Here is a 23,931-nt window from a genome sequence, read left to right on the forward strand (position 1 = left end):
ATAACTTGCATTATTACAATAGGTTACAGAAAGTGTTAGTGTTTAAAAGATAAGTTGCCATACATTTGGTTCAACTATCTTGCATTTTTAAGTTTTTACTTATTCAACTAGGCTCAACTGCCAAGAAATTATAATTGTTGAGGGCTATTTTATGTGGTATACGTGACTTTTACTTGGTAACAAATACACATAAAATGGGCCAGGGCTATAAATCTATATATAACTTCTTTGTGGAAGTCCCAGGATAGCATTTTGGCTTGGAGAAATGATTTACATATACATACAATAATATAGTTAAGAATGTGGATGCATGACTTAAAGGAATATTCTCTTATGTATTCTGACAAAATTCTCCTATGTATTCTGCAAAACTAACTTGTGTGCATAGAATTTATTAACTGCATTATTTCCTTTAAATCCCAATTTTGTTTCAGAGTGATTTAAAGAACCTTCCAGAATTCATATGATAATACCACATTTTATTTTCTCAGGAAAAAATGGATCTAGTGGGGAAAAGAGGTAAGAAGGTAGAAGTAATGTCTTGAACTGATTTTCAAATGCTCACATTACAAGCTGCAGCTAGCATTCTTTCTAGTGACTCCTCATTTTCTATATTTGTACCATTCAATAGCTATTATTTAATAAAAATATTTAAGCTACAGGCTCAATTCAATTGGATAAACATTACTTTGCTATTAATTTAAGGATGTAATAGAGAATCAAAAGCCCAGTAAATACACTAACAGGCAACATTCACTTAAAAGAACAGTGTGATACCCAGCCTCCCTACTCTTGGAAAGGAACACACAAGACAGTGCCATTTCCTATCAGTTTATTTACTGGACTTTTGTTTATCTATTAAGTCCCTAACTTAATAGCAAACAAACATTCATTCAAACTAGTCACTTTAACCCACTTGCACGGAGGTGGAGTTGCTGTCTAAGAAGTATCCGACTCCACATCCGCTGATGTCTGGTCCTGGCTGTGTTGCTTATAATTAAGGCAAACTGGGACATGTCAACTGCCTTCCTTAGAATCCTGTGCTTGCATCTGCAGCTCTGGCATGCTCACCATACTAATCCTGTTTTCCTTTAGGAACAAGTCATCACCAAGGCTAACACATCTGAAAACACTATATTCATTGAAGGGAGGGCTAGTAGTGAAAAGGCTTCATTAGAAATACACGAAATAAGCTAAATATTTATATGAAAAGGTACATGCTGATATCACAAAGAAGAATAACATTTGTTCTGACATTGTCTTTCACTCTTGTGGGTATGCATGTGCATGCTAGCATGAGTGCAAAATTATGATTGTGTATGCGTGTGTGTGTTTGCGCGCGCATGCGTGTCTCTCTCTCTCTCTCTCTCTCTCTCTCTCTCTCTCTCTCTCTCTCTCTCTGTGTGTGTGTGTGTGTGTGTGTGTGTGTGTGTGTGTGTGTGTGTGTATGCTGGAGGAAAATCTCAGGAGTAATTTCTCCGGAGCTGTTCAGCTGTACACTTTGTTTTGTGAGACAGGGTTTCTAATTGGCCTGGAGCTCATTAAGCAGGCTAAGCTGGCCGGCCCGCAAGCCCCAAGGGTTTTCTTGTCTCTGCCTCCCTAGCTCTCTAATTACAAATGTGTGTTTGCACTTGACCTTTTTGTCTTTAACATGGGTTCTGGGGATTGATCTCAGGTACCTCATGCTTGCACTATAAATACTTTACTGAGTGAGAAATCTCATCAGCCCTCCCCCCACCCCCCTTTCGTTTTGACTAGCAACTATGAATCTGTCTTTGTTTCTCCACTTGTCCACATAGAAGAATCCCTCTCTTCTTTGCTTAACTAAGTAAGGAGACTTTCTTAGAACTTTTATAATTCCCACCCATGACCTCACAGCCCTGCAATTGCAGTGATGTTGAAGCATGTACTTTTTTTCTACCCCTTACATTGCTTCTCTTCCATCATACCATGTCTTAGTTAGGGTGTCTGTCACTGTGACAAAACAATATAACCAAATTCAACTTGAGGAGGAATCCAACTGAGGGAAGTTAGGGCAGGGATTCATGGTAGGTACCTGGAGGTAGACATTGAAGCAGAAGCCATGGAGGAGGGCTGTTTACTGGCTTCCTCGGTCTGCTTTCTTATAGAACTCAGGACCATGGGTCCAGAAGAGGACTGGGCCTTCTCACATCAGTTGGTAAATGATCCACACGTCAATCTGGTGGGGTTATTTTCTCAATGCGTTTTCTTATTTTCAAGTGACCCTAACACGTTTCAAGTTGACAGAAAAGCTAACCAGGAGAGACCGTAGGACTTTCTGCTGGGCCATCCTGAGATGGCACGTCTCCTGATAGCAGGGATTGTCTCAGCTCTACAGTGGTACTGAGACAGGCTCTGTTAGCTACTCTTGCTCAGCACTAGGGAAAGATCATGGGTACAATCCTGATCAAGCTCCCGAAAGCATCAGCTTCTGGAAAAGGTTTTTCCTTTATATGAAAACTGATACATGAGAAAAAAAAATGTTCGTCTTCATCAAACAATTCTATATGTTGAAATAAAAAAACAAAACAAAAAACAACCAATCAAATAAACAAAAGACCAACTAGTCCAAAGTGATCATTTAATTAATTCATTGTTTGCCGTCAAAATCTCTACTGGATTTTAGTCAAGGATTTGGTAATTTTGGACATTTTCTAGGGGTACCATTTATGGTTGTGTTTATCTGGAGACTGAACTCCTTAGATTTTAATGTGTTATTTCAAAGCATGATGTTATTCCAAAAATCAAAAGAACTTTGTACTCCCTTGCTTCAGAGAAAAATGTAAACACTGCACATATGAAGGAATAAAACTGTCACAATTAAAATCTGCCCTATCAAATTAAAAATGAAACCTTGAATGATCGCCTACAGTATAACTGCTATGAGGTAGTTTATTCCATAAACCACTGAGAGGGGAAAAAATGGTACAAGCTTTTTCTCCATAACAAACTATTAGGTGCTCTCTGAATAGCAGTTCCCAGGACCCAGCCCTACCATCTACGCCAGTGGGTGTTCCGCAGCAATCCACCACTTTGCCCTTGACCAAGAAGAATGCTTTGGCATTTCAGATTTTCACCACTCCCGAGCAAAAGTAAATGCCACTGGAAATCATGACGGTACATTTCAAGCTAACACGCTAAAAGGAATCACTTTGGCTTGTTAAGGATTGTAAAATGTCAAACAAGGTCAAAAATCAACCGGAAACCTTTTGTGTGGCTCTTTTGTGACAGAAAGTTCTTTATTTTAGGAGGACCTGGGTGTATGTGGAGGTTCAAGAGGAAGTCAATTGGTAACTATTTCTTTGCTTTTCATTTTTTAAGACAAGTTCTCAGGCTGCATGTAGCTCAGACTGGCCTGGAACTCACCATGTAGTCCAAGGTGACCTCAAACTCATAGGAATCCTCCTGATGCCGTCTTCTGAATGCTGGCATTAAAGGTATAATCCACAATGCCCTAACTCCAAAGAATATTCCTTGAAGTTTTTGAGGGTAATTGAAGAAATTTAGTGAACAAATACAGTGGAAAATCCAAAGGGTTTCTCTGAGGATGACTTAAGAAAAAAAAAAGGAGGAGGAGGAGACACCTGCCTGTAAATGAGGCCAATGGAAAAATGTTGTGGCTTTGCAGATAAGGACAGGTAAGCAAAGCACTAGCAGGAACTCGGACTAGCTATTGGACATACATGCTGGCTTGAACATCAATTTGGAAGATACTGCAACTAATTTAGAGATATGGAGATTGTTTAGGGTCTCCTGACTCCCCACGGTCCCTTTCTTAGTCTACAAATGGCCTCCCTATCCAACATACTGCATCTCCAAGTATCTCTGTTACTTTTCCCCTGTGGGGAAGCATTATGCTTTCAAATAAGCTACTTGATCATGGCCTTCCTTGGGCACACAAACTTGTCTTACTCCTCCCAGGCCGTAATATCTAGAGAAACTGATGTGCCTAGCTTTAACCCGTGCCACATAAACAGTGATTGTTTAGTCCTCTATTAGCATGGGAATGGAAAGCATATATAATTAGAGGTATCCATGGCTCAGAGTGAGTTTTTGTTTGATGACTTGGACGACTGCTTGACCCGCTTTGAATGGCATACAAAAGAGATTCAAAAGAAAGGCAATCCACACTGGGGAATGAAGGAAACACAAAGCAAAATTTGCCTCCCAGCTGAGCTTGTGCAAATCTCACAATAGCTTCTGATCTTTTTTATTATTTTTTTCATTTATTTTGCATACCAACCACAGTTTCCCCTCCCTCCTCTCCTCTTCTTCTCTTCCCTGACCTCCCATCTACAACCCCATCTATTTCTCCTCCGTCTCCATCCAGAAAGCTGACCTTTTTTAAATTAATTCTTTCATACGATATATTTGAAAACTATGGCTCACTTCATAAATTTGCATGACTTCTGACCTTTGCTGCTAGTGGTGCTCATTTGACATTTCTCAAGTGCCCTTACTGGATCTCCAGCTTGGGCTGCCAAGCAGTGCAATGAGTATATGCTTCCATCCCGCATCCCCACTGTGCCCTGGACCTCTTCACTACCTTCATGTGGTGTCTTCTCTTCCTTGCCCCTTTCCAGAAAAGCTGTGTGATGAACCATGCAATATCAGCCCTTAGCACAGCTGACAGCTTTCTCCACGCCACTCTGAAACTCTCATTAATTCCAAGGGTAAGGAGTTATTTTCCCTGAGAGTCCACCATCACTCACAGAAGAGACAGCTTGCAGACCAATTAGTGCGTCAATGATTTCCACAGTGAATACTTTGTTCTTGGAATACCAATCTACAAACAAATGATTCTTACCTTCTAATTCTGCTGTTTTCAGAAAGTATCATTTTATGCTAACCAGTTTTAAAATTGTTGTTGACAGAAATGGAAGGTCATGATTTAGAAGTATGGGAATTATAGAGCTATGAGCACAGAACCAAAACAGCAACAAAAATACATTTTTTTCTGGCAGTATAGAGCCACAGTATTGAAGACATAATTACTTAATTTTCTGATGTCAGCTTCTTTCTAAATGCTGTGGGTGTCAGTGTATAGAACAACCTAAAAATCTCTCTTTTCATCAGGTTCAATAGTGCATGCCTGCATTCTTAGCACTGGAAAAATGACACAGGAGGAATGTGAACTTGAGGCTAGCCCAGAGTATGTAGAGATACACTATCTCAACAGGTAAACAAACTCCCCGCCATTATAAGAATTGTATTCTATTTGGTTTCAATGATAATAATAGATAAGTTAACTATGGAATGAGTTAAAAGGGAACCAGTGTTACGGAAAGAAGTAAAAGAGGAGTGAGGAAGGGACTAGGAAAATTTGCACATGCTAGCTGATGACAGTATCATTCACAACGGCCAGGATGGGATTTTTATCCAAGGCAGCACCTGGATGTGTTTGATAAAGGAGGAATCATATTATTTGAGTGTCATGATAGCAATTCACTTTTTGTGCCCAGTATATGTTAGTCTTTTGCTACATGCCTTTTCTAAATGACATGTGTTACATGGTATTTCCAAGTTTCAAAACAATCATACAAAATGGGTCCTTAAATGTCTTTTTTTTTTACAGAAGAAAAGCTAGGTCTCAGAGAAGATAAACATAGGGTCAGAGGTCATATTCCAAATAAATAGCTTGGAGGGAATCAGGATTTTGATAACTAATTCCAAAGCTCATGGTCTTTCTCCCCAATCTGTTTCCCAATCTGTGGTTTCCCTAGGCATGATAGGAATCTAGCTAAAGCTTCTGAAGGGATTCAATAGAAAGTGTGGATTCCTGGGCCCTTTGCTATTCAGTTCGCTCTTCTGGAGAGTAGTCTAGGAATCTAAATGTCCAACAAATTTCCTCGTAAACTCTGCTGCACAGTGAGATTTGAGAACTACCATTATCATCTTTTTTCTTGGTATTATTGGGGAGGCAGGCTTAGACAGAGTCTTAAACTATAGACCAGGCTGACCTGGAATTCACTCTGTAACTCAGGCTGACCTCTAGTTCCCTGAGATTGTCTTGCCTCAGTCTCCTAAGTAGTAGGATTTTAAACATAAGCTACTACAACACTATTGTCTTTGCCTGTGACCATGAGGGTTGTTATCAGGATCCATTTCCAGTTCAAAGATTTCCAAACAAGTGCCTAATCTGACTCCCTAAAAAACAGCTCTCATGGTTTAGGGGATAGAATCCAAGACCTCATACATGCAGGGTAAGAACTCTCTCACTAAGATATAGCCCCAGATGCTAGTTTGAATCTTGAATCATGTTATCCTCTGAATTTAGGTACCTTTTTAATACTGGGCCAAAGACAGGTTCTTTCTTGTCTTTTCCTATTTTCCATTAACTCAGATTATGGTTAGAAAATGAACATCATTAAGAACAATGTTTAGATCATTGCTAGGCTTCTTGGGGTTTCTAAATTTTTCCCACCAGTTCTTCTGTGGAATGACTGATTCCAGGGTACTTTGTGCTTTTAAGGAAAAGCTCACAGCCATTGCTGCTAATAAGTCCTCATTTGTAGTGTCTGTCAATGGTAATGGTTTATCCCCTTTCCAGCTTAAAAACCTTCCTAGAGACTATGAAGAGACCCAGAGGCTAACTACCTTTAGTCAATTGGCAGTTTCCATCTGTCTAGGTTCATCACTCTTGATTTGCAGTAGTAATTATTCTAGAAGCATCTTAAGAATGAACATACTAAACAAAATTTTACACACATAGCTGAATTTTTACCTACCCAGATGCATGAACTTCCATGATACCCGGTATAACAGAAAAGATTCTGAAAGGCTGAACATGCCCAGAAAATAAAAAATTGTGATGAAATTATTTTTTATATGCTTTTAAGTAATACAAAAGTCAGTTCTGAAGCACTGAACCACACAGATGTTAGACTTTTAAAGGATCTTGGATAGCATTCACTTAAGACTATTCCATGATAACTAAAGAAATGGAAATCAAAGATGAGACAGACATAGCAGAGACAGATTGTAGTCAAGTTTTTTGGTTCCTCTTTAATTTTTCAGAGTCTGCTTTGGGAATCTCTGTCTTTCTCCCCTTCAATTACTTCCACTGTTCTTTTCTTTTTCAGTATAGTTCCCACAGTCCATCTAAGGAGAGCAGACACGATTACACCGGTGGTTAACTTATGCTCAGAAAAGTATACTTATTTCCTGCATGCCCTAACTTTTCCCACATGTAAGAGTAAGGACTTGTGAGACAGAAATCATACATCACACAGCTACTATTAAGTCACTCATGAATCTAATCAATGTTTATCTTGTTTCTACCATGTCATTGGCACAGTAGTAATGAATGCATGGACCAGAAAATAATACATTTTGGTGAGGAGAAACATAACTAAAAAGAAAAATTAGCAAAATTCTCTATTAGTAGTGGTGAATTCTAAGGAGAAAAAGAACAGAGTGTTAATATGAAGTGAGGATGTGGTGTGGTGTGTGTGTGTGTGTGTGTGTGTGTGTGTTATCAGGAGTAGTAGGAGTCATAGCAGAAATAGTAGAGTGAAGTCAGAGACATTAGATTTTAGACAAGGTCATCAAGATGGGCTTCTTTAAGAAACACAAACCATAACTTATGCACATAAATATTTGTTAGTGCACAAGAGAATCTCAACATTGACCTCTACAGAGAATGATCAAAATAAAGCCAGGTTTGGAAAAGATCACAAGAGATAGAATACTGATGTTTTGCTGCTCTTCTAACTATTCCAGGTGGCAGGAAGTAGAGAGAAGAGGGATGACATAATTACAATGACCTCTGCCTTTCAAGGAGATCAGGAAGCATTTTGTTAGGATCTGAGGTGAAAAGAAATTCCTGATGGTTTGTGGTTTCATATAAAGGAAAATTTTGCGTAAAATACAGAACTTAGAGAATAGAAGATTGATGAGAGATATTATTTTGATAAAAAAAATCCAGAGAACATGAAGTAATGCCAAGACAACTTGGCAAGATGATATGTGACTTAAAATTCGATGAAAATATTGAAAAGTTCAGACATTTGATTCATCCAAATATGTAATTAATTATGAGAATTTGGACTGAAGTGTGAACTTATATAGTTGATGACTAATTCAACATTTTTGAGAGCTTTCCATGTACAACACAGGGACAATGCTTCAGAGACATAATAGGGAACAAAATGCCACTGTTAGTCACTGTGGTAAATGCATTTCCTCTTCCATCTGGGCATCTAGCCAAAGTAAAATTCCCAGCCTCCCTTGCTGTGGGACAATGGTCTGTACCCTGTCAATTATATTTTAATAAAACACTGATTGGCCAGTATCCAGGCAGGAAGTATAGGCGGGGCAACCATGCAGGAACTATAGGTGGCGCAAGAACAGGAGAATTCTGGAAAGAGGAAAGAGTCAGTCTGCAGTCGTCATCCAGACACAGAGCAAGTAAGATTTGACTGCCTCACCAAAAACAGTGTTAAGCCACATAGCTAAAACAGACAAGTATTATGGACTAATATTAATTCTAAGAATTAATAAGAAGCTTAAGGTAATAGACCAGTCAGTTTATACTTAATGTAGACCTTTGTGTATTTCTTTGGGACTGAATGACTGCAGGACTGGGTGGGCAGAAACCTCAGTCAACAAATGGTGCCCATGTGGACAACTGCATCCACAGAAAGCCTGAGAGAGCTTGGGAAGTAATTTTAGACAAAAAAGAATAGAGTTAAGCACAGCTTATTGATAGCAGCACTTTCTCAGGTGGGCTCTGTTTGTTAGAGGCATGCGCTCTCATTTATGAGAGGTTTCTTGATTCAGCTTTAGCTGTAAAACCTTGCAGCTCTTTTAAGAGGTCCTGCCATGAAACACTTAAATGGTATTGATGAATAGCTGACCACATGCTTTTTGGTGGTGGCAGGGGCCTTGTAAAGCCATAGAGTTGTGGCAATAAACATGGCTCCAGCCAGTACCTCTGCCATGAGGCTAGAATCCCAGAAAGCTAAGGAAAGGGCTGAATATAGCTGTCAAAGCCATGGCTTTAATCCTAGCCATGTCACTTAGCAAATTAAAGACTCATATTGTCAGAAAAAGAAAGATACAGTAAAGATAGAGAAAAACCTCTAAATAATTTATAGTGTGTTTAAAAATATATGTAGGTTTGTGGAAAAAAGAGAAGGATAAAATCCTTAAAATAAAAGAGAAAAATAGAAAGTAGTTCGGTGTGGTGGCACACACCCTTAATCCCAATATTTGGGAGGCAGAGACAGACAGATCTCTGTGAGTTCTAGGTGTGGTGGCATGTGCCTTTAATCCCAGCATTTGGGAGTCAGAATCAGGCAGGTTTCTGTAATTTCAAGGACAGCCTGGTCTACAGAGTGAGTTACAGAACAGCCTAAGATACACAGAGAAACCCTGTCTCATAAAGCCAAAAATTAAAAATAAAAAATAAGAGAAATAGAGTTTAAGATAAAGCCACCTAAAGATGAAAAATACACAGAAAGTCTGGATACTGCATGTTATTGTGTTTTTTTTAAATTGTTTGATGGTTGAGGAAGGAGTAAAAGCTGGTAAAAGATACTTGATTATAAATGCTGCTGGATTTTTGCAACATATATATTTTGAAAATGCTTTCACTTCAAAATTTAAGTCTAAAGATATGTTACTTTGGAGAAGAGGTTTTGCTTTTGTTTTCACAGGAAATGAGAAGCTGTGGATTCATTCTGAGTTAAGAAAAATCAGGTTGAGTTCCTTTGTTTCTGTGGCCTGCCTGCACCAAGCGGGGTAGGCGCTTTGTCTGCGAGCTGCCCAACCAGCATGGAGGCCTGATCTTTCGGCGCCAGGAGACCCAGCATTGGGGTGAGTTTCTGGCCCACGGCGCCAGCCTGGGACGGGGAGCTCGGGGGTTTCTTGGCCCCCTGTCCTGCTTGGGCTCTCTGCAGGGCCTCTACTCCCCTGGTGCTGCCTCTTTCTTCCTGGCCCACCCAGCTTCCGTCCAGAGCCCTCCCCACTTCGCCCCCACTGCCCTCTTTAGGCGCATGGCATCGCCCAGCCCAGCCTATCTGGGCGCTGGGTCCGAGTATCCGGGGCTCCCAGGGGGGCAGCAGTTCCTTTGTTTCTGTGGCCTGCCTGCACCAAGCAGGGTAGGCGCTTTGTCTGCGAGCTGCCCAACCAGCACGGAGGCCTGATCTTTCGGCGCCAGGAGACCCAGCATTGGGAGAGCCAACATTGGGGAGAGACAGCGTTTGGTAGGCAAGGAGACCTAATCCGGTAAAAGAAGATCCATAGGGAGCATTTGGAAGAAGAGATGGGCCGACGTCAAGGCAAGAATTCGCCCAACAAGCTGAAAAGCAACATGAAGCTACCAGAAACAAGCGACCTCACAACGGGAGGACAAGAACCCCTTAATCAAGAGGAAGGAGAAAAGATTGACTTCATGAAAGTGATTGACACCCTTAAACAGCATGTAAAAAACGCCCTTATAGAAATGGATGAGAAATATAACAGAAAGTTTGAAGAATTGAATAAATCAGTGAATGATACCCTAGAAAACCAAGGAAAAACAATCAAACAGATAATGGAAACAGTTCAAGACCTGAAAACTGAAATAGAGGCAAAGAAGAAAACACAAACAGAGGGCCGTCTGGACATGGAAAATCTAGGTAAACGAATAGAGACTACAGAAACAAGCATAACCAGCAGAATACAAGAGATAGAAGAAAGACTCTCGGATTCCGAAGATACCATAGAGAAAATAGACACACTGATCAAAGAAAACAGCAAGTCCAACAAACTCTCATCACAAAACATTCAGGAAATATGGGACACAATAAAAAGACCAAACCTAAGAATAATAGGAGTAGAAGAAGGAGAAGAAGGGCAGCTCAATGGTCCAGAAAATCTATTTAATAAAATTATAGAAGAAAACTTTCCCAACCTAAGGAAAGATTTTCCTATGAAGGTGCAAGAAGCATACAGAACACCGAATAGGCTGGATCAAAAAAAAAACATCCCCTCGCCATATAATTATCAAAACACAAAGCATACAGAATAAGGAAAGAATATTAAGAGCTGCAAAGGAAAAAGGCCAAATTACTTATAAAGGTAAACCTATCAGCCTTACACCTGACTTCTCCATGGAAACCATGAAGGCCAGAAGGTCCTGGATAGATGTACTGCAGAAACTGAGAGACCATGGGTGCAAGCCCAGATTACTATACCCAGCCAAGCTTTCATTCACTATAAATGGAGAAAATAAAATTTTCCAGGATAAAAACAAATTTAAACAATACGCAGCCACAAATCCAGTCTTACAGAAAGTAATTGAAGGAAAATCACTAACCAAGGAGTCCAACAATGACCACAATAACTCAGACATCTAGAGACCCTTCACCAACACAAAACAAAGAAGGGAAACACACAAACTCTACGACTAAAAAAAAATGACCGGAGTTAACAACCACTGGTCATTAATATCACTTAATGTCAATGGACTCAACTCACCTATAAAAAGGCACAGGCTAAGAGATTGGATAAGAAAACAGGATCCAACATTCTGCTGTTTACAAGAAACACACCTCAACCACAAAGACAGGCACCTACTCAGAGTAAAGGGCTGGGAAAAGGCCTATCAAGCAAATGGACCTAAGAAACAGGCAGGTGTGGCCATACTAATCTCTAACAAAGTTGACTTTAAACTTAAATCAATCAGAAGAGATGGAGAGGGGCATTTTATACTCATAACAGGAACAGTTCATCAGGATGAAGTCTCAATCCTGAACATCTATGCCCCTAATATAAAAGCACCCACGTACATAAAAGAAACATTGCTAAAATTCAAGGCAGCCATCAAACCGCACACACTAATAGTAGGAGACTTCAACACTCCTCTCTCACCAATGGACAGGTCAATCAGACAGGAACCTAACAGAGAAATAAGAGAATTAGTGGAGGTAATGAATCAAATGGACTTAACAGACATCTATAGAACATTCCATCCAAATAGGAAAGAATATACCTTCTTCTCTGCAGCTCATGGAACCTTCTCGAAAATCGACCACATAGTCGGTAACAAAGCAAACATCCACAGTTACAAAAAAATATTAGTAACCACCTGTGTCTTATCAGATCACCATGGATTAAAGTTAGAATTCAACAATAATGCTACCCCCAGAAAGCATACAAAGTCATGGAAACTGAACAGTCAACTATTGAACCATAGCTGGATTAAGGAAGAAATAAAGAAAGAAATTAAAGTCTTCCTGGAATTCAATGAAAATAAAGAAACAACATACCTAAACTTATGGGACACTATGAAAGCAGTCCTAAGAGGAAAGTTCATAGCACTAAGTGCCCACTTAAAGAAAACAGAGAAAGCTCACATTGGAGACTTAACAGCCCACCTGAAAGCTCTAGAAAAAAAAGAAGCAGACTCACCTAGGAGGAGTAGAAGACTGGAAATAATCAAAATGAGGGCTGAAATCAACAAAATAGAAACACAGAAAACAATACAAAAAATCAATGAAACAAAAAGCTGGTTCCTGGAGAAAATCAACAAGATTGACAAACCACTATCCAAGCTAATCAAACGGCAGAGAGAGAATTTGCAAATTAATAAGATCAGAAATGAAAAGGGGAACATAACCACAGACACAGAGGAAATTCAGAGAATCATTAGATCTTACTACAAAAGCCTATATGCCACAAAATTGGAAAATGTAAAGGAAATGGATACTTTTTTAGATAAATATCATATACCAAAGTTAAATCAGGACCTGGTGAACAATCTAAATAGACCTGTTAGTCGCGAAGAATTAGAAGAGGTTATCAAAAACCTCCCTACCAAAAAAAGCCCAGGACCAGATGGTTTCAATGCGGAATTCTACCAGATCTTCCAAGAAGATCTAATACCTATACTCCTTAATGTATTCCACAAGATAGAAACAGAAGGGTCATTACCAAACTCCTTTTATGAAGCCACAATTACTCTGATACCAAAACCACTCAAAGACTCAACCAGGAAAGAGAACTACAGGCCAATCTCACTCATGAATATTGACGCAAAAATTCTCAACAAAATACTGGCAAATCGAATCCAAGAACACATCCGAAAAATTATCCATTATGATCAAGTAGGCTTCATTCCTGAGATGCAGGGCTGGTTCAACATACGAAAATCTATCAATGTAATCCAGCATATAAATAAACTGAAAGAAAAAAACCATATGATCATTTCATTAGATGCTGAAAAAGCATTTGACAAAATTCAACATCCATTTATGTTAAAAGTCTTGGAGAGATTAGGGATACAAGGGTCATACCTAAATATAATAAAAGCTATATACAGCAAGCCGACAGCTAACATCAAATTAAACGGAGAGAAACTCAAAGCCATCCCACTTAACTCAGGAACACGGCAAGGCTGTCCACTCTCCCCATACCTCTTCAATATAGTGCTTGAAGTTCTAGCAATAGCAATAAGACAACATAATGGAATTAAGGGGATTCGAATTGGAAAGGAAGAAGTTAAACTTTCGTTATTTGCAGATGATATGATAGTGTACATAAGCGACCCCAAAAACTCCACCAAAGAACTCCTACAGCTGATAAACAGCTTTAGTAATGTGGCAGGATACAAGATCAACTCCAAAAAATCAGTCGCCCTCTTATACACAAAGGATATGGAAGCAGAGAGGGAAATCAGAGAAGCTTCACCATTCACAATAGCCAAAAACAGCATAAAATATCTTGGGGTACATCTAACCAAGGAAGTGAAAGATCTATTTGACAAGAACTTTAAGGCATTGAAGAAAGAAATTGAAGAGGATACCAAAAAATGGATGGACCTCCCTTGCTCTTGGATTGGGAGGATCAACATAGTAAAAATGGCAATTATACCAAAGGCTATTTATAGATTCAATGCAATCCCCATCAAGATCCCATCAAAATTCTTCACAGATCTGGAGAGGACAATAATCAACTTTATATGGAAAAACAAAAAACCCAGGATAGCCAAAACAATCCTATACAATAAAGGATCTTCTGGAGGTATTACCATCCCTGACTTCAAACTCTATTACAGAGCTACAGTAATGAAAACAGTGTGGTACTGGCATAAAAACAGAGAAGTCGACCAATGGAATCGTATAGAAGACCCGGATTTTATCCCACAAACCTATGAACACCTGATTTTCGATAAAGGAGCTAAAAGTATAAAATGGAAGAAAGAAAGCATCTTCAACAAATGGTGCTGGCACAACTGGATGTCATCTTGTAGAAGAATGAAAATAGACCCTTATCTATCACCGTGCACAAAACTGAAGTCCAAATGGATTAAAGACCTCAATATCAGCCCGAACACACTGAACCTGATAGAAGAGAAAGTGGGAAGTACCCTACAGGAGCTGGGCACAGGAGATCGCTTCCTATGTATAACCCCAGAAGCACAGACATTAAGGGCAACATTGAATAAATGGGACCTACTTAAACTGAGAAGCTTCTGTAAAGCAAAGGACATAGTCAATAAGACACAAAGGCAACCTACTGATTGGGAGAAGATCTTCACCAACCCCACAACAGACAAAGTTCTGATCTCCAAAATATATAAAGAACTCAAGAAACTAGACTTTAAAATGCTAATTAACCCAATTAAAAAATGGGGCACTGAACTGAACAGAGAATTCTCAGCAGAGGAAGTTCAAATGGCCAAAAGACACTTAAAGTCGTGCTCAACTTCCTAAGCAATCAGGGAAATGCAAATCAAAACAACTTTGAGATATCATCTTACACCTGTCAGAATGGCTAAAGTCAAAAACACCAAGGATAACCTTTGCTGGAGAGGCTGTGGAGGAACGGGTACCCTCATCCATTGCTGGTGGGAATGCCATCTTGTGCAACCACTGTGGAAGTCAGTGTTTCGGTTTCTCAGGAAATTCGGGATCAACTTACCCCTGGACCCAGCAATACCACTCCTGGGAATATACCCAAGAGATGCTCTATCATATGACAAAAGCATTTGTTCAACTATGTTCATAGCAGTATTATTTGTAATAGCCAGAACCTAGAAACAACCTAGATGCCCTTCAATGGAAGAATGGATGAAGAAAGTATGGAATATATACACGCTAGAGTACTACGCTGCGGTAAAAAACAATGACTTCTCGAATTTTGCAGGCAAATGGATGGAAATAGAAAACACTATCCTGAGTGAGGTGTCCCAGACCCAAAAAGATGAACATGGGATGTACTCGCTCATAATTGGTTTCTAGCCATAAATTAGGGCCACGGAGTCTACAATAGGTGAACCTAAAGAAGCTAAGTAAGAAGGTGAACCCAAGGAAAAACATATAGTTATCCTCTTGGCTAAGGGAAGTAGACCCAATTGCCGGGGAGAAAATTAGGATCTTTGGGGTGGGGTGGGATGGGGGTAAGGGGAGATGGGGAGAGAAAAGGTAGAAGGGAAGGAGGGGGGATTTGGGGAATCAGGAGAATTGGGATAAAGGAAAGGTGGATAGGGGAGCACGGAACCACAATTCTTAGTTAAGGGAACCACTTTAGGGTGAGCAAGAGATTTGACCCTAGAGGGGCTCCCAAGTGCCCAACATGAGGTTCCCAGTTAGTTCCTTGGGTAGCTGAGGATTGGGAACCTGAAATGACCCTATCCGAGAGCAATACTGACGAATATCTTGCATATCATCATAGAACCTTCATCTGGTGATGGATGGAGACAGAGACAGAGACCCACACTGGAGCACTGGACTGAGCTCCCAAGGTCCCAATGAGGAGCAGAAGGAGGGAGAACATGAGCAAAGAAGTCGGGACCACAAGGCGTGCACCCACCCACTGAGACAGTGGAGCTGATCTACTGGGAGCTCACCAAGGCCAGCTGGACTGTGACCGAAAAAGCATGGGATAAAACCGGACTCTCTGAACATGGCGAACAATGAGGGCTGATGAGACGCCAAGGACAATGGCACGGGGTTTTGATCCTACTTAATGTGCTGGCTTTGTGGAAGCCTAGCCAGTTTGGATGTTTACCTTCCTAGATATGGACGGAGGGGGGAGGACCTAGGACTTACCACAGGGCAGGGAACCTGGACTGCTCTGTGGACTGGAGAGGGAGGGGGAGAGGAGTGGGGGGAGGGGTAGAAGGGTGGGAGGAGGGGGAGGGAAATGGGAGGCTGGGAGGAGGTGGAAACTTGTTTTTTGTTTATTTTTTTTTCTTCTTTTCTTAATAAAAAAATTATTAAAAAAAAACAGAAAAAAAAACATAAAAAAAAAGAAAAATCAGGTTGGATCAAGAAAGTCCCCCTGAGAAATTTCTGATAGAAGCAGATGGCCCAGATGTCTAAGTTCTATATCCAGATCAGCCTCAAGACTGCTGGCTAAGATGATCAAACCTCACAGAATATTCCAGCCAGGACTTGACCATAATTTTAAATTTTCTTTAGGTCCCCATAAGATTATCAGCACCCCCAATTAGCAGAAAGTAGCCGATAAACTACACCCACATTCCAAAAAAAATGGATTATGGATGTTTGCCTTTGTTTAGAATGTTGATTACAAGTTGTTATGGATAATAGTCAGGAGAAAAACTAAAAGGAGATTCAATTCAGAGTTCTTGTTGTTTTTTTTTTTAAATGGGGGGCAAGTGCTGTGGGACAATGGTCTGTACCCTGTCAATTGTATTTTAATATAACACTGATTGGCCAGTAGCCAGGCAGGAAGTATAGGTGGGGTGAGAACAGGAGAATTCTGGGAAGAAGAAAGAGTCAGTCTGCAGTCGTCACCCAGACACAGAGGAAGCCAGACATAAAGCAAGCAACATGTGACTGCCTCACCAAAAAAGGTACCAAGCCAAGTGGTTAACACAGACAACTATTATGGGCTGATATAAGTTATAAGAGTTAATAAAAAGCCTTAGTTAATAGGCCAACCATTTTATAATTAACGTAGACCTCTGTATATTTCTTTGGGACCAAATGACTGTAGGACCAAGTGGGACAAAAACACTCCCTTTCAGTTAAATATGATCTGTGGGTAAGTTCTGGCCATAGAATTCAGTGCATATGATGGACACACCTTTTCAGTATACAGTAAAAGCTCAGGGATAGCATCTTCTAGTACAAGTATTTGAGGTTCTAAAGTCATCACCTGTGAGGCAGTCTACCAAATGTCTGATAAATATGATACCTATGTGTCTGGTGTTAAAATACTGAAATTCAAGGCAGCCCATGTTGCCAAGCTAATATAATTATTAATTAGCAATTGGACAGATATTTCTGGTCTGTATAACTCATACTCATAGCAAATTATTCTGATCGTAATTTTAAGAATTAGATTTTTTTCATTTTACATGGGTCAAATTAATGCTTATGGGATATTGAATTACTTGATCACAATCAAATAGGTAAGATAAATGGAGAAGTTATTCCAAATCATTGACATTTGAATATCCAAAATAAATGAGTATAGAACAAGCATGACAATAAATCTACTACGAAGAATTTGATAAGTATAGATAAACTCTGAAGGAGATTCAGAAGAGGTAGCTAGCTAGTATTCTAGGTTGAAGTAGCCACAGAAGGCCCCAGTGTAATATGCAGGCTTTATTGCATTTGCAAATGATAAGAGAAATATCAAAAGAATCATGGAGAGCATTTCTGTAAAAAATGATGTGCAATCCGAGTAGAAAAGAGAAATAGAAGAAAATTGGCATTTGTTCTGTTTCAAGGGAAGTTTGAGCAAGCAATGCAGTTTTATGAACGAAAACAGGAACTGGTAATTCAATACAAATCAAAAAATATTTACTGGACGCCTAACAAATGAAGGACCTTCCAGAAGTGTACAGAGGATACGATAAAGCAATACCAAGGACACAGTCCTTGCTTTAAATGCATTTATAATCTACTAAAGGAAATGGCCGTACATGACTACAACACAAGGCTGAGCAAGATAAACATAAATAGAATGGTCATGGGCTTCAGGGGATAGATAAATGGCATGGGAAATGACGTGGGAAGGGCATAGGGCAGAAAGGTGAAATTTCATACAGGAGGTGCAAAGTATAGACTGACCTTGGAGAAATCATGCCACCATTGTTGGTTATGAACATGTGAATTTACTAAGATTGCAGGATTCCAAAGAGGTGTTTTAATTAATATTTTGAACAAGAACTCCTGCTCCATAGGTAACTAAATCTTAACATGTAATTATTTAATTAATTATGTGTGATTATTACTATTATTAACAAAATAAAATTTATACTTCTGATATACTAAAACATGACACCAGAGTATTTTGAACAAAATTGCCTGGCTTCCAGTGAGTTCACTTATGACCAGCACAGCAAACCAGAAAGTGGATAACCTGAGTTTCATTATATCAGCAGAGGCAACCAATAAGAAAATCATCGAGATGTCTCAGTGCTGAAGGGCCACTTACCATGAACAGGGTTTCATAGTTTTCAATCATCTTCTGTACCACTGCGATGATGGCTGTGCTCTCTTCAGCTCTGGCTGAGCTCTGCACGGAATATTCTTTGTCTGATGACTTCTGTTTGTGGAGCAGGTTGGGCCCAAATATGGTGGCCAAGTTCAGAGATGTCATTTTGTTCCCAGTGATCTATGGGAGAAGAAAACACAAGGACTATTCTTAAGTTGCTTTTTTAAATGCTGGGAGGTTCAATAAGCCATGAAATATTTTCATTAGTAATGTTTCCTTTCATGGAAAGTATCACCTTTATCAGAATCAAGGAGGATGTGGTAATAAGTTTTTGCTTCATATTTTGTGTAGAAGATCAAAATTCAATGGTCATCTCATTAGCACATTGAATAAAATGTTGCATTTTGAAGTGTTTATTCCCAAACTCTTACTATTCAACATTTTCAGACAATTTGTACTTCAAAAATTTACCCTCAGCAATACATATATCAATGTGGCTGTTCACACATCAATCCATAACATCTCCACTGATCCATCCACTCAGCATATTGCTACTTGATATTTTTCATGGGTCAAAATTATTTTTAACACTTCCAATGATAATCATTAGAGCACAATCCTTATTTCAGAGGGCTCACATTCTAGGAAGGAAATACACTTCCCATTCTCAGGTCGTGAGTACAAATAATGGACCTTATCCATTCCAGAGACCCTAGAATTTGGAGGTAGCAATATTGACCATACAATCTGGAAAGAAAGAAAATGTTATTTCTGGTGCAAAGCAGAGTATCTTTGGTCAGGACCATTTTCACAGTGGAGCACACAAAAACATGTGGAATATATTTAGGGCATCTGAACAAGAGGATTTTGTATGGAAATGGAATGATTTGCCTGTTAGAAAGAGCACTCTATGGCCCCAGAAACAGCAGTGGCGTGCCAACACATGGGAAGCGTACACAGTCTAGGTTTTAGCAGCTAGCTTCTGAACTATAACAGAATAGGGGGTAAAGCATAGTGTTCCAATTGTCATGTAGATTGTCAATGGCGAGAATGAGGGCATCATGCTGCGGGTGAGGATTGCATGTTTAAATAACAGTAAGAGAAACCGATTAGGAATAGACAAGGAATATAAAGGGTTGAGGTGGGTTGAACACCCTTAAGGAACAGCTGATAAAACAGACCAAGAAGGGGCCAGATATTTGGAGAAGAAGAGGAACATGTGCTGGGAAGGAATGCTAGGAATGCTAGGGTTGTTTCAAGTGTGTGATCTCCTGTGACAGATGTTCACCATGGCATTCTACATGCCCCTCTGGGTTGGATTTGAGGGTGGTCTGATGATCTAGATCAGAGCCTTTGCAGGGTTTCAGCAAGCAGTGAGAACAGTGAGTGCAGATGCATCTTCAAACACTCTCACAAACAGGGATAAAGAAGAAAGACACAGAGTGGTCTGGGCTTGGCACTATCAGGAAGCACAGAATGAAGGCAGCGAAGTATTCTTTAGGTGAAAATATTAAAAAAGAAACACACACACATGTTCAATATTTTAATGAATAGAAAGCATGGACAAGCATGTAAAAACGAAACAGCTTTCATCTATCACTCCCCAGATCCAATTGTCCAAATGCTTTCTTAAGGGCCTATTTGCACAGAGACGCGTGGTACAGTTTTTTTTTCCCTGAAAGCTAGAGTCTCACTCCTTAAGCTATTTTGTAACTTGCTTGTTGTCTCTTACCAACACGTTGCATTCATCTCCCAATTTCAAACAATTCATCACTTTTTCTTGGCCATTAGTAACCGTTGCATAAACTGATAATGATTTGCTTTAAGCACAGCCAAATGACACGCATTTGTGTCATTTTCTCTCTTCTCTTGCTATAAATAATGTACAGAAATAGCTACATAAAGGCATTTTATGTGATTGGCTGAGCATTGTTTTGGGAGTCATTTCTCCAATTTAAATTGTTATAATAAGGAATATGAGCATGTTTAAAAGCTTGGTAATCCTTTTACTTGCCTTCTTCACACAGGAAAGAAAGATTGGCTGAATATTTCTAAACTAGTGTTTACCATGGCAGTGGTGAAATTTGTGGCCGACTATTCCTTGCTGCAGCGACTCTCCTATGCAGAGTAGGATAGTAAGTGGCCTTACATCACTAATTTCTAGTAGTATCCCTCCACACCCAGTTGTGCCAACCATAGATGTGTCCACACAGGGCTCTGTGGACCTTGTAGGGCAACATTTCCCACAGTGAGAGCTACTGGTCTGTGTGAACTTTGATTCCTCATGCTAGCATTAGCTGAGAATGCTGAGGACTGTCAGGATAAAAATGCACCCCCATCCCCAGGATGATCCACACCATCTTTGAGACAGTATGTGGCTGCCTAGTGTAGGATTCAGGAATCCTCACAGAATAGCCTAGTTGACTCCCTCTAGTCTCCCCTTTACCGTGTGAACCTCTGAGCTGATGGTAGACTTGCCCTGCAAGCTTGCTGTAGAACTAGGGTTTCTTTTTTGTTGCTAAAGGATGAGGCTGTTTTCAGATAAACAAGTCAACACCAGGGGAAAGTATTATTCCATGTGGTAAACTTTCCAAATAGGAGACAGTGCGTTTTCTGCAGGACCTTTAGTTATTTGGTCTTTGTCTTATTTTGTTGACACGAAGCTCCAAAAGTTTTCATTCTATTTTCAATCCTCTTCCTGGAAATTTGTGGTTACGGGGAAAATAAAATATGGGTCCTTTTCCAATTCCTCCATTCAGAACTTGAAGGCATCTGGAAAGCTTCCCCAACCCCCTTTAAAGTAAAATTGGAGTTTTCTCCCTTTTTTAAGCATGAAGAAACTGAAGATTTTGTTTTTACTTAAAAGAATGTTTAGTACAAGGACAATCCAGAGCTCTGTTTCCGCTCTCTCCTTCTCTGGTTGCTATTCTGGGAATGCAATCCTATCCGTCTGTGAGATCGCACATGGATTCCAGCTGCGGCCCAAGCTGCTCTGCTTTGTTCCCATTTTATGTTTTGGTTTGCTACTTGTTCAGTTTGGAAGAAATCTTGTTCCTGGACATCTCCCACCATTGCTTCCCCATGTTTTAATATATACACATAGGCCATTAGTTAGTTAGTTTGTTAGTTAGTTAGTTAGTTAAGTATATATGGCCTGTCTAGGTGCTAGGGACACTCAAAACTGGCAATGACTGCATGATTTAGTTAGCCAGTCAATTCCAGGAAGTCTTCTCTCTTCACTAAGTAAGCCTCTCAGATAATTTCAAAGCACTGTATAAATAGCATGTGTTAAAAGTCCAGTGTTTCCAGACATTAACTAGGGGCTTTCCATAGACTTTTAGAGTTCTTTCTCCAGAAAAGCTTATGTGGAAAGCAGTTGCTCTCATGGTCATTATTTTATACATAGTGGGGCGGTAAGGCCTAGAGCCAGGAGGAGGTGAAGCGATAGGAAGTAAAGTCATACAGCTGTGTTGGTGCCAACCTCTTTGTACATCCATCATACGGGTGTACCTCCTCCTGTTCACTCTTGGTTGGCAGACCTTATAAGAGCAAGCAGAGATAGGAAAATGGCTCTAAATAAAGACTGGAGGAGGCTGAGGGAAGGGAGGCAGGATCCTCCTGAAGCTCTAGAGCTAAGGTAAGGTAGACCATGCCCTAGAAACAAGCACCTCCTCAAATGGATGCATATACCTTTTAGATCTATCTTCATGATCTTACTAATGAAGGGTGCACTGAGTTTTTAGCACATATCAGGAAGGACATTATGCTTTTACTTTGCAGATGAGGAAATATAGGCCTTTCTCAGCATCTTTCACATAGACAAGGCTCTGGCAAAGCTTTGTGAGCCTCCAGGCTTATTATTATTATTATTCTCTAATCTGAGTCAGTTTTCTTCCACGCGGCAATCCTTAAGGAAGTGATGGCCTAACAATAGATAGGAGAACTGGAGAAATGCTCTGTTATTTGTCCATAATTTCTAATGTAGTATTTTGCCTTTCTCTATTCTTCTGCCCATTCTATGTTCCTTCATCCTACTAAAATATTTTAAGCAAAGACCCTTAGCTTCTATTAGAGGAGTTTAGCTAACCCCTAGTTCTATGCCATGTTTATGTAGTCCGTCTACTCAACCTCCTACAAGGCTTTGTTTTGATATTCTCCATGGTGCTATTTGCAGATCTTCTAGCTCATGTCTATCCCTTCTTCTATGAATGTCTGTTTGCCTTTTGTCTTCATTTCCTCCGCCTCTAGATTCCTGTTTTCTCTACTGTCATTGATACAAAAACTTCATAATAATTCTCAATTCTTTCTTTCTTTCGTTCGTTCATTCATTCTTTCTTTTTTCTTTCTTCCTATCTATCTATCTATCTATCTATCTATCTATCTCCCTCTCTCTCTGTATGTGAAATTAATCTACACCATAGATTATATAATCTTTTTCTCTGTGCTCCCAAAGTTCATATCTTAGCAGGATAGAGATTCTACCTGCAGACACTTTCAGTATTCTATGAACATGGCCCAGTTTCCTGCCACCCCCTCAGTACTCTCTGCTCTATAGCCTTAAGTCAAACATGGCTGCTTGCTTATAGTTGCTTCTAACATGTACAAGGAAGTGATGTTGTCCTCCCATTTTCCCTACTGTTTTAACTGAGTAATTTAGACTGGCTGTAGTATGAAGGACAGCTGCATATTCTCTAGTTGCAGAATCCATATGATAACTAACCAGTATGGTGATACATATGCATTGATGAAAAGGACCCTTCTGCAAGAGCTTTTTACTGTTCCTTCAGGGTTACTCTACTAATGACTTTACAAATCTACAGTGACGAGAGGGTATACAGTGCCTCTCCAGAGTTGTAAACTCTACAAACTTGCCAGTTATATTGTCATAAGTAGAAGTTCCCTAGGGGACATGGCTAAGTTACCTAAGCACTGTCTTTCAGTTTCATTCCATGAAAAGTGGGCACAATAACATTTGCCTTGCCTATTCAAAGGATTAGGTACTATGGCACAAAACCAACACATGATAGAGTCAAAAATGGTAGCTAGGATCCTGGCAGGCTAAGATAAATCTGCATTTTCATCTAGGAATATTGTCTTCTTTGGAGCATGAGTAATGAGGCTTGTTGAGCTTTGAACTGAAGACTTGGTGTCTGGAAATTTTTCCCCAAAGGTAATATGGTATCAAGTTGGACTGGACTTTTTGCTTTCCTCAGTGCCTTCTTAATCACCCAAGACTCAACTTTCTCCTTCTCAAACAGTACTTAGCAAACACCAGAAAGGCAATTGGCATACCTTTCAATCAGGGCTCTGTTTTCACGTAGCCACAAGGCTCTACAGCTTCCATTATCTCTGTAGTCCATAAAGGCTGACACCCAGACGGATAATGTAACTATGCAACAATTATGAGAATTATAGTATACCAGTGGAAGAGCTGAAGTAAGGTGTCAGTACCATATGATGAAACCTGAAGCTGGGGGGGGGTAACTAATTATAACTCCTACAGAGAAA

At 39.8% G+C, this 23,931-nt stretch overlaps 1 protein-coding gene across 1 annotated transcript in view; it reads right to left on the reverse strand.

Annotated features, from left to right (window-relative positions):
• Positions 1-23,931, reverse strand: part of LOC121443088 (rho GTPase-activating protein 6-like) — a 264,957-nt gene that overhangs the window by 23,793 nt on the left and 217,233 nt on the right. The window contains exon 9 of the mRNA XM_041644772.1: positions 18,424-18,603. Within this exon, the coding sequence (XP_041500706.1) occupies positions 18,424-18,603 (180 nt within the window). The remainder of the gene's footprint in view (positions 1-18,423; positions 18,604-23,931) is intronic.

The sequence above is a fragment of the Microtus oregoni genome, unplaced genomic scaffold, assembly GCF_018167655.1.
Source record: "Microtus oregoni isolate MIOR12 unplaced genomic scaffold, Mior012 000099F_ref0000060, whole genome shotgun sequence".
Classification (NCBI taxonomy): domain Eukaryota; kingdom Metazoa; phylum Chordata; class Mammalia; order Rodentia; family Cricetidae; genus Microtus; species Microtus oregoni.